This window comes from Ascaphus truei, chromosome 3 (genome assembly GCF_040206685.1).
Source record: "Ascaphus truei isolate aAscTru1 chromosome 3, aAscTru1.hap1, whole genome shotgun sequence".
Classification (NCBI taxonomy): Eukaryota; Metazoa; Chordata; class Amphibia; order Anura; family Ascaphidae; genus Ascaphus; species Ascaphus truei.
This window is the reverse complement of record NC_134485.1, coordinates 343,847,826-343,860,230: the sequence shown is the minus strand read 5'-3', so window position 1 is coordinate 343,860,230 and position 12,405 is coordinate 343,847,826. Positions and strand designations below refer to the sequence as shown.

Genomic DNA, 12,405 nt, shown 5'->3' with positions numbered 1-12,405 from the left:
GGAACACCCCCGCTACCATCTCCTGACCCGCGGGTAGACACGGGGACCTGGGGGGAAGCAGGGGGGGGGAAGGTGGGAAGACCCCCGTGCCCATCTCCCACCCCGCGCGGGCAGCCACGGGAACCTGGGGGGAAGCGGGGACTTGGGGGGAAGGCGGGGACCAGAGGGGGAACACCACCGCTACCATCTCCCGACCTGCAGGTAGACACGTGGACCGGGGTTAAGTGGGGACTGGGGGGGAAGGGGGGTACTCCCCCGCTACCTTCTCCCACCCCGCGGGCAGACACGGTGACCGGGGGGAAGCAGGGAACACCCCCGCTATCATCTCCCGCCCCACAAACCAGTTCACAAGGGGGGGTTCACAAGGTAGCGGGCCACGGGATGCAATGGAGTACTAACCTCTTCAAGCAGCATAAATGAAGAGGATGCGCTTGCGTGGCCTGAGCCTGGATGAAAAAAAAAATCTTGTCAGCCCGCCAAATCCTGTCAGCCAATCAAGCTGCTGGATTAAAAAAAAATTTCAGCGCCAGCAAGGAAATTTTCAAAGAACCGCGTGCGCTGCTTGGGCGGCCATGATGTGGTCGCCACGTGGTCAAATCCACTCGCCTGGGGCGTGCGGGGGAATAGGCTTGTTGAACACTATATACAGTGCTTGACAAATCACCCAAAAATCTACTCGCCGAACAAAAAAATCTACTCGCCACCTAGTCCCGCCCCTACCCCGCCCCTAGTCCCACCCCTACCCCGCCCCTAGTCCCGCCCCTACCCCGCCCCTAGTCCCGCCCCTAGTCCCGCATTTAAAAAAAACCCTAAATGAAATAAATTGAATAAATTTCTAGTAAGAACATTCGTTTTTGACATAAGTTTATTTATTGTATTACATTATACTACAATTAGTCCTTGTTACGTGTGTGTGTGTGTGTGTGTGTGTGTGTGTGTGTGTGTGTGTGTGTGTGTGTGTGTATGTGTGTATAAATGTCGAATCTAGGAAAAAAAGCCAGGTGTGAATGACTAGTTTCCTGCACCCCTTAACTAGTGCCTGGACGTCCCCGCTTCACAATATTTAAAGCAGCAATCCCGCCTGGGATCTTACCTGATCCGCAGTCCCTCAATGTCCAGGTACCCTCATTCCTGCAATGTTATACATTGGAGGGAATGTGTTCCCTACCTGTCTTCTGGGTTAGGGGGGGTTCCGATGTCTTCCGTGTGAAGCTTGAGTCAGATCTGGAAGAAAGCAGTATAGGTTATTTCGGTGTAGGTATAGGGCAGTTAAGATATACAGGGTAAATAAAATATCCAGATTGTGAGACAGAGAGAGGGTGAGAGAGATGGTGCGACGGAGAGAGGGTGAGAGAGAGGGTGAGAGAAAGAAGGTGAGAGAGACGGAGAGAGGGAAGGTGAGAGATGGAGAGAGAAGGTGAGAGAGACGGAGAGAGGGTGAGAGAGACGGAGAGAGGGTGAGAGAGACGGAGAGAGGGTGAGAGAGACGGAGAGAGGGTGAGAGAGACGGAGAGAGGGTGAGAAAGAGACGGAGAGAGGGTGAGAGAGAGACGTAGAGAGGGTGTGAGAGAGACGGAGAGAGGGTGAGAGATAGGGTGAGAGAGACGGAGAGAGGGTGAGAGAGAGGGTGACGGGGTGAGAGAGGGGCTGAGAGAGGGGGTGATAGAGGGGTTGAGAGAGACGGAGAGAGGGTGAGAGAGACGGAGAGAGGGTGAGAGAGACACGGAGAGAGGGTGAGAGAGAGGGTGAGAGAGACGGACAGGTGAGAGACAGAGAGAGGGTGACTGTGGGGGTTGGGGTGACTGGGTAGGGTGATTGGGGTGTGGGGTGATTGGGGGGTAGGGTGATTGGGGGGCTGGGGTGACTGACTGGGTGTTTGGGTGGGGTGACGGGGTGGGGTTATTGGGGGGTTGGGGTGACGGGGTGTCTGACTGGGTGGGGATTACTGACTGACTGGGTGGGGTGACTGGGCGACTGGGCACAGGGCAGGGGGGTGGGATGACTGACTATGACTGACTGGGTGGGGGGGGGGGATGACTGACTGGGTGGGGGGATGAATCACTGGGTGTGGGGGGTGACTGACTGGGTGGGGGGATGACTGACTGGGTGGGGGCATGACTGACTGGGTGGGGGGATGACTGACTGGGTGGGGGGATGACTGATTGGGTGGCGTGGGGGGGATGACTGATTGGGTGGCGTGGGGGGGTACTTCTGGTGTCCTACATGTTCTCTCTCTCTCTCTCACACACACACACACACTCTCTCTCATACCCATAAACACACTCTCTCATACACACACACACACACACACACACACACACACACACACACACACACACACACACACACACACACACACACACACACAAACAAACTCTCCTACCCATACACACACACACACTCTCCTACCCATACACACACACACACACACACACACACACACACACACACACACACACACACACACACACACACACACACACACACACACACACACACACACACACACACACTCTCCTACCCATACACACACACATACACACACACACACACACACACACACACACACACACACACACACACACACACACACACACACACACACACACACACACACACACACTCTCCTACCCATACACACAAACATACACACACACACTCTCCTACCCATACACACACACATACACACACACACTCTCCTACCCATACACACACATACACACACACACACACACACACATACACACACACACTCTCCTACCCATACACACACACATACACACACACACACACACACACACACACACACACACACACACACACACACACACACACACACACACACACACACACACTCTCCTACCCATACACACACACATACACACACACACACTCTCCTACCCATACACACACACATACACACATACACACACACACACACACACTCTCCTACCCATACACACACACATACACACACACTCTCCTACCCATACACACACACATACACACACACACACATACACACACACACACACACACTCTCCTACCCATACACACACACATACACACACACACACACACACACACACACACGGGATGGGACGGGGAAACACCCTGCTACTACCTGCCGCCCCGCGCGGGCAGCGGGAGCGAGGGGAGGAGGGGGTGTAAGAGAAACACCCGAGCCGCGCGGGCAGCAGGAGGGGGTGAAGCACCCGAGCCGCGCGGGCAGCGGGAGGGGGGTGAAGCACCCGAGCCGCGCGGGCAGCAGGAGGGGGGTGAAGCACCCGAGCCGCGCGGGCAGAAGGAGGGGGGTGAAACACCCGAGCCGCGCGGGCAGCGGGAGGGGGGTGAAACACCCGAGCCGCGCGGGCAGAAGGAGGGGGGTGAAACACCCGAGCCGCGCGGGCAGCGGGAGGGAGGGGGGTGAAACACCCGAGCCGCGCGGGCAGAGGGAGGGAGGGGGGTGAAACACCCGAGCCGCGCGGGCAGCGGGAGGGAGGGGGGTGAAACACCCGAGCCGCGCGGGCAGAGGGAGGGAGGTGGTGAAACACCCGAGCCGCGCGGGCAGAGGGAGGGAGGGGGGAAGAGAAAGACATGAGCCGCGCGGTCAGCGGGAGCGCCGATGGGAGGGGGGAGAAACACCTCTGCTACCTCCCGCGCGGGCAGCGGGAGCGCCGGGGACCGGATGTATAAGTATAAATATTTATTAAAGGCATTAAATTCCCCCCCACCTCACGCATGTGTCCACAATCCTCTCCATGACCGGATCAGTGCAGGTCTTGTAAGTAGGAGGTGACACAATTATACAGGAGGATATATAGGAGGAGGAGCAGCAGATGCACGCGCGCGCGCACCCCCAACCCCCCCCCCTCCCCATTACTTACCCGTGCAGAGAAGGAAGGGCGGTTTGAAGTCCTGGCAACTCCAAGCCGCGTCACAGCCAGAGGGATTTTTTTTTTTTTCGAGCAGGGGATTTTTTTTTTTGCAGAGCAGGAGAAAAGCTACTGGCCACGAGCCAATATCCGATCGCAGCTGGCGAGTTGGCGACCGGGTTTGTCGAGCACTGACTATATATATATATATATATATATATATATATATATATATATATATGCGGTATATGGTGAAAAGCGGGGTTGCAGACCTGTCTAAGACATGTGAATGTGCTCACAAGTAATATTTTTATATGGTTTATATATACTGTATATTACTGTAAATACTCAAGCTAATGTACCGTATGTACACAAGCGCACACACACACACACACACACACACACACACACACACACACACACACACACACACACACACACACACACACACACACACACACACACACACACACACACACACACACACACACACACACACACACGAAAACATACAAATGCACAGCAAATGGCACTTAAAGAAGCACCACTTTAATGTTTGCTTTTTAGTGATTCTACCTTTGCCAGGCTGGGGCAGATGCTGCTGGAATATGAAAACCCAGTTAAAAAGCTCAGTGAGGAATTTGGACCTCATACCAAGGTGAGCAATGCCCTCCTAATAATGTTTCCATTAAGATTACATTTCTATAGACAATATTGAAGATGCAATCGCCCATACTTGCTTTTTTTGGTTTTAAATAGCCACATAATTGTCTTTTTATATATGTATACTTTAGGAGGTCAAAGGGGTCTGTTTGTCCCAGTTTTCTGATACACGTCTTTTGACATATCACAGATAATTTCTTAATGTGCATACAGTTTTGCATTACATGAAGGAGAAGGAGCGGCTCAGTGAGAAGGAGCGGCTCAGTGAGAAGGAGCGGCTCAGTGAGAAGGAGCGCTCAGTGAGAAGGAGCGGTTCAGAGAGTAACAACACTAAAGGCTTTATGCGCCGCCCCTCCAATGTGACGCTAACCAAATAATGGAGACCACACAATGTTGGAAGAAAAGGTCACAGCTTTATTTTAACATCCGCTGTTAAAATCCTACCAGCCTGCCCGCCAGCCAAGTATGCTCCATGCAAAATGGGGGGGGGGGGGGGAGATCCTTGCCCAGACAGCCAGCAATCGGCCCGCTCCCTCCCCCCGCCCGTATCATGTGCATGGGGGGGGGAGATCCCTGCCGACAGCCAGCAATTGGCCCGCTCCCTCCCCCCGCCCGTATCATGTGCATGGGGGGGAGATCCCTGCCGACAGCCAGCAATTGGCCCGCTCCCTCCCCCCGCCCAAAAGCACTGTAAAATGGGAGGGGGAGATCCTCATTCAGCCGATGTTGGGCTGCTTCCCTCCCCCTCCCGCCCCTAGGGTCAGCTTAGGCCCAGCCCTAAAGCTGGCGCCCAGCCTTTTACCAGCGTTGATTGGGCATAGGCCGGCCCGGCCCTACAGCCGGCGCCTCCAGCCTGCCGCGCTGTTCTAGGGGCTCCAGCTGAGGGACGGACCCTAAAGTCCTCACCCTTTCTCCGTCTCGTGAGCTTGGCTGGCGCGGCAGCTCCGCTGTGACGAGGAAACAAACTGCTCCTGTGTGATACAAATCATGTTAATATAACATTCCAACAGTTTAATACAATAGCAAAACATTGGGGATGGGTGGGTGGGAATTCCGTTAGCTCTGTCTCTCTCCCCTGGGGCCCCACTCCTTATACCCTCTCCCCCCTCCCCCTGCATGGGAGGGGTCAAGCAGCCTTCCCACTCCGTCTGGGAAGGGGGAGGGGGGTTAGCCGAACCCCCCCCCCCCTACCAGCTCTCGCCAATCAGGACGTCGCAGCCCTTAAGGAGCCTACGACCCCATGCTGGGGCCTCTGCCTCTTCATGACTGGCACTGAGAGTTTGAACCTGGTTCAATTCCCGGTGTCAGCTCCTTGTGACCTTGGACAAGTCACTTTATCTCCCTGCCTATCTCCCTCAGGCACAAAAACATAGATTGTAAGCTCCACGGGGCAGGGACCTGTGCCTGCAAAATGTCTTTGTAAAGCGCTGCGTACAACCAGCATGCTATTATTATTATTATTATTACATACTGTATGAAGAAGAGGCTTGAAAGCTCTGACCACATGTACCACTATTACATCTTATTTATTTATATATAAAATGTTTTATTAGGAAGTAATACATTGACAGTTACCTCTCGTTTTCAAGAATGTCCTGCCTGGGCACAGAGTTATGATAACCGATACATGGTTACAAATAGATGGGTACATTATGTGAACAGGGTTATACTGTACATTATATAACTACAAAGTCTGATCGGACAGGAAAAGGTCCCAAAATGCTGCACTCAATCTATTAAAATAACTAATGAAACCTGGTATTGGGGTTTTATTCAAAAGGTAATGTAACTACTGTGGCTATTGTAGGACGAATGAAGAGACTGGTCAAGAAAACTACCTTTATGGGGAATAGAAAAAAATAATAAAATTGTATTTAATATATATATATATATATATATATATATATATATATATATATTTATATATATATATATGTATATATATATATATATATATATATATTTATACATACATATATATATGGGACTCGTAGTGTGTACATTATTTACAGTGTATGAATATTAAAACCCCGGTGGTGAGGACTGGACAAGCTCATATAGATGAAGAATTCAGCCGTTCAAATAAGCTGTTTTACCACACAATATATATGTACAGGCATACCCCACTTTAAGGACACTCACTTTAAGTACACTCGCGAGTAAGTACATATCGCCCAATAGGCAGACGGCAGCACACGCATGCGCCTGTCAGCACGTCCTGAACAGCAATACCGGCTCCCTACCTGTACCGAAGCTGTGCGCAAGCGGGGAGACTATAGAGCCTGTTACAAATGCGTTATTTACATCAGTTATGCACGTATATAACGATTGCAGTACAGTAAGCCTTAATAAGTGGGAAAAGGGTAGTGCTTCACTTTAAGTACATTCTCGCTTTACATACATGCTCCGGTCCCATTGCGTACGTTAATGCGGGGTATGCCTGTATACAAAAATTCTTGGTCTGAGTGCTGATATAGTCAGATCAGTGAGATAAATGTTTATATTCTCACTGATAGTACTTTAGTACTTAGATCCGGTATAATATAAATGGCAAAATAGTCACAGGCCTACGTGTTGGCTAAGGCTGCGCTTAGAGTGCCGGCGACAGCGTCACGACAGCGACACTGATGTCACGCTACAGTCGCTGGAAAAATCAAATTGAAGTGGCTTCCAGCGATCGTGACCAATCCGTCGCGCCGTCGTGTCACTCCTACTATAAGCGCACTCGCCGGCTTCAATACATTTGTTTTGAAGTGACGTTGCGTCGCTGTCGCCGGCCCTATAAGCGCCTTTGCTGTGGTAGCAATTTATATTGCAACAGAATGAGCAACAAATTTGTTACTAATGTGCGCCACTGTCAGTGTGTATACCAGCGTGGTCTGATCACATTACTTTCAATGTTGCCATATATAGCTCTTTACTTCACGAATAGTGTGAGGGGGAATCCTAGCATATGAACAGTGTTTTAGGAAATATCACTGTTTTAACTATACCAAGAGTAATTATCCCCTATAGTAACAACGTAATTAGATACCACAGTGCTTTGTCGACAGTTCAGTGTAATACATACACGGACATAAGCAAAATCAGCAATTTGTGTTGCTGTTGGCTTTGATCTGATGTTTATTGCTTTGTCTGACTGGTACAGTAGCAGGGTCTGTGCAGGGTGATAATCAGTCAACGGTGTTAATGACTGCAATCACAAGAGCACCCGCACACTATCAGCTACAATGCATGTGTAGCACAGTTTCCCTCATCTTATGGGTGATATGGCGGCTACTGCTTGTGTGTGGTGCGTTACCTGTGGCTCACAGGAGGCCTGAACCTCCGCTGCTGGGAGCCTGGGGTGTACCTGATCCGTCTAGTGACAGCGCCTCCACCTGTGGGGGGTCCTACTATGCAGAAAGGTCCGATAAGTCAGTTATCAGCAGCTTTTCGTCAAAAAAGCCTACTGCTATTCTGTAAGATGAACAGAATAGAAAACAAAGCACTACTTCACTGATGCATGGCAAATGAAGGGTTAAATCGAGTGCGTGCCCATAAAAAGTTATTTATTCGTTCCAAATATAAAACAGCTACATGGAGGGGGTCCAAGGGCCCCTCACCAACGCGTTTCGACCGTTGGTCTTTCTCAAGGTGACACAGTTTCCTGTTCCTGTTTGTCCTTGGCCTTTGCTTTGTGTCGTGTCCCAGGACTTCTCTGCCACAGCCTGATTATTATTCCTGTTCTTGTCCTTGCAATTAAAGGCCCTTGCTAGTGTATCTGGCTTGTCCCTGTTTGTTCCCTGCTCCGTAGTCTATGTCCCTAGTCTCAGTCCCTGCTCTTGTTTTGGTAAATATGACGTTAATTAACATTAACATGCTGAGTTAATGTCATGGTAAAGATGCTGCTATGTAGATGTAGGCCAGTGAGATTTATAAGAGGTTACAATTTCTGAGCATGAGCAATATACTCACTAATTGAGGAAGAGGCAAAGGGTTATACAATTACTTCCTTCTTTGTATTCTCTATAACAGGGGTGCTCAACTCCAGTCTTCAAGCCTCCCCAACAGGTCAGGTTTTCAGGATATACAAGCTTCAGCACAAGTAGCTCAACCAGAGGCTCAGACTGCGACTGAGCCTCTGATTAAGGCACTTGTGCAGAAGCAGGGACTGATTGAGCCTCCTGTGCTGAAGCAGGGATATTCTGAAAATTTGACCTCTTAGGGGGGCTTGAGGACTGGAGTTGAGCACCCCATGTCTATAAGAGTGATAAGCATTAATTCTAATCCCTGACCTTGCCGCACATGTGCATGCTCTCACCCACGCCTTGCTGCCACATCCTCGTTCTTTTAAGGCACTAATTCTACTTACTTAAGCTCTATTCTCTGTTTACCTTCTTCTTTTCCCCTTTGTTGTGTCCTCTGGAATGTCTACTCGCAAGACCTGACTTTATCATGACCTCTTCTGCTTTCACCTTTGTCTCTTTGGGGGCAATTTAATATACTCCGAAATCGTCTGGAAAACCCCCAAACGAGCCATTGGGTGATCTGCCACTTCAGAGCGTATTGAATGACTCTCTTTGCTATAACTGAAACATGGCACTTACACAGACTCTGCAATGACGGCTGCTCTGTGGTGGTCTCTTCTCATAACTGATCTCCGATCCTCTCTGGGCCCCCATATTTTTCTTCCTTTGAAGTTCATGCTGTTTGCTTTTTCCACCCACTCTCTCTGTATGCGGCTGTCATCAACAAATCACCTTCCTTTGCCTCCTTTACATCCACTTTCCTCTCAGATGCTTAAACTGTCACATTGATGACCCCTCAATTTCCTGGGTGTCTCATCTTCTTTTTCAATCCTCCTCTTTTGGCCTATGCCAATGGATCGATTCCACAAGGATGGCCCCTATTGTAACCTTCCCTTTACTGAAAATTTATTTATTTCTGGTTTCTATATCTTTCACTCTCCAACAATCACCTCATATCATTCTTCACTACTCATTTTTCTGATACTTCTCCTTCATGTTTCTATCACTACTCATTCCTCTGATACTTCCCCTTCTTGTTTCTATCACTACTCATACCTCTGATACTTCCCCTTCTTGTTTCTACCACTATTCTCGAGGCCTGAGCTCTATTAACCTCCCTTGACTTATACAACATGTCTGGCCTGAGAAGATGGCAAATCTTCATATTCCACCTTCCATCCAAGGCCAAAACACTGCAGGTCCTGCTGGCAGTAAACAGCTGATCATTCTTTTCTCCAGGCTGTGACTGATGCTTTGATGTCCTTACACTTTCTGTTCTGTCGGAGGATGCAGCCAGCGGACCAATGGAGAGGGGCCCAGCTTTTGAGCCTCCTCAGCAACCCTGCTAATATGATTTCCCCATCCAGTTCAGACACGGTAAGTGTAATGGAGGGACGGGATCCAGTCCAGAGATTTGCAGAAGGATATACTGTATGGTGCTCTTCCAGGGAAGCTCAGTAGAGTATATTGAGTAAATCTGGTGAAAGACAAACTGCTTCATAGAAGGTTATGATTGTCACTTGCTCTCCTAATGTCGTTGTTATTACCACACATGGTAAGACTATCTTCAAGCTAGTGTGGATGGAGGTTGGGTTTAAGGGCTTATTTCAAAATGCACCCATAACCCCTAAATATACATTACCTAACCTGTCTGTGCTTTACCGTGTCATCTCTAGATGCCCTGTGAATATCTCTCTGTTGAGACAATGGAAAGATGGATCCTGAGTAAGTGAATTTCACTTCCCATTTCACAATATTTCCTCTCTTTCTCATTTGTACCAAAATACCCTTTTCGTTTTTCCCCCCATAGTTTTCTTTTGTAGACTGCCACAGTGGCCCTCTCCTAAGTACATTGATACACTAATACATTGAAACCAGTGGCCCAAGAGATACTTCAGCCTTTGGATTCCAACATGAATTCCATCAGATTGCATATAGTTTTAGATTATAACCTTTTTTAGAATTTATATAAACAAGTAATGATTAACTTAGTGTTGTTTAGCAGTACACACATGGACCAGTGAATTTAGGTTGAAGGTGCTCACTACTGGATGGTAGTCTGCAGTGATTGACTGAAATTGCATAAGGTGATGCAAACACTCCGAGAATCCTGAATGCCGTGGAATTTACAGTACACAGGACTGACATGTGCTCTTGTACAAAGATATGTATGTATATGGCACCATATCATAAAATCCAGCTCTGCTATAACAGGGGTATGTGTCAATCCTCAGTTGGATTCCTGCTGTCACACAGTGTGCTGAACACAAACCTCTCCAGCTTGGAGCTTTGGAAGTTGGCTCTTCAGGGTTCTCACTGTATCACACTGATCCGGGATGATGTTCTGCTAATACATCGTGTTACAGAGGACTTCTTCAGCAGCATAAAGGGGTGAGCTTGTGCTGCTAGTTCTTGTCTTTCCCTCTCTTTTTAGCTGTTTAAAGCTGCAGTTCAGTCGTTTTTTTTTTTAATTTATTTTTTTTACTTCAATAGTTTCATGTGTGCAATCTCTAATTACCTAAAGAACTGTATAGCTGCAGGTCAATTCTCCATGTATTGATTGGCAAAATTTGGTGACATCATTAGTGAAGGGATCTGTTTTTCTTCTGCTTCTTTCTCTCAGTGGAAGCTCATGAATATTCATAAGCACTCCTGCACTGACATGTGCTAGAGGGAGGGCAGGGCTGACAAAGGGTGTGCCAGGGCTTGTGACAGGACATGAAGGGGCAGTGCCTTAGCAAATGCTTGTTAAATAGAATACAAGAAAATTGGTCTTTCAAAGTTGTTTTTTTAAAAACAGAAAATGCTAAAAGTATTTTTTCTTACTACAGAACTTTATTAAAAAAAACACACATGCAGGATATTGACTGAACTGCAGCTTTAAATGTCTTTTCTATTTCTGTTTCATACTTATGTTATCATACATTGCTGTATCTGTATCCTTCAGTAACTATCTTTCTTTTTAAACTATGTCTGCCTTTCTCATGTATCTGTCTCCATAGCGGTCTTTTTTCTGTTTTGATAATTAGCTCCGGTTTTCCCTCTGTTGCTGAATCTGACTCCCTGTAGTCTTTAAAACCAGAGACATAACATAAAACACAGACAAAGCTCAGTGCACATCCAGAAAAACTTATATACGGTACAGTGCCTAAATATACATGTATAAATAACTAATAAATAAAATGGTCTTTTAGTTTAACATTTTGGCCAAATTGTTGTAAGCCCTTGAGCCAAACTTCACGGCAGACCACGTTCAAGGGTCCCTACACTAATATAAATTCTTAATAACCTGTGCATTGCCAGGAAGAATGATTTATAATAAATCTGTCAATATAAGTTGCAAAAGTTCTAAGTCTGATTGAAGCTTTTATTAACCTGTACATTACCAGGAAAAGCACTCTGTAATAGATTTGTCACAATCACACTGCATGCAGGCAAGTTCCCCTGATAGTGGGAGATGCCATGGAGTGAGCTTTTAACCATTTAAATGTGGGAGGGAGTGAGCTTCAATTGGATAGGAGGTTGCCACCCTCCAAAACAGCCAAGACTAGCTGCACAAGAATTATAAAACATACAGAACACCTACAAGCTCAAATTGAACCCCCAAAATACCCACAACATATATATAAGCATATAAGTTTCACAGAGGAGTGCTACTGAGCATGGCAATTTATATTTAAAACCAGAGACATAACATAAAACACAGACAAAGCTCAGTGCACATCCAGAAAAACTTATATACGGTACAGTGCCTAAATATACATGTATAAATAACTAATAAATAAAATGGTCTTTTAGTTTAACATTTTGGCCAAATTGTTGTAAGCCCTTGAGCCAAACTTCACGGCAGACCACGT

The 12,405-nt window shown here is 47.6% G+C and overlaps 1 protein-coding gene across 2 annotated transcripts in view; it reads left to right on the top strand.

The window, feature by feature from the left end:
* Positions 1-12,405, top strand: part of NCKAP1L (NCK associated protein 1 like) — a 152,898-nt gene that overhangs the window by 23,599 nt on the left and 116,894 nt on the right. Inside the window, exons 6-9 of one of the 2 annotated variants that reach the window (XM_075591724.1) lie at positions 4,443-4,533; positions 9,788-9,925; positions 10,225-10,273; positions 10,783-10,939. In XM_075591724.1, coding sequence (XP_075447839.1) covers positions 4,443-4,533; positions 9,788-9,925; positions 10,225-10,273; positions 10,783-10,939 — 435 coding nt within the window. The remainder of the gene's footprint in view (positions 1-4,442; positions 4,534-9,787; positions 9,926-10,224; positions 10,274-10,782; positions 10,940-12,405) is intronic. The other variant, XM_075591726.1, reaches the window with a different exon arrangement.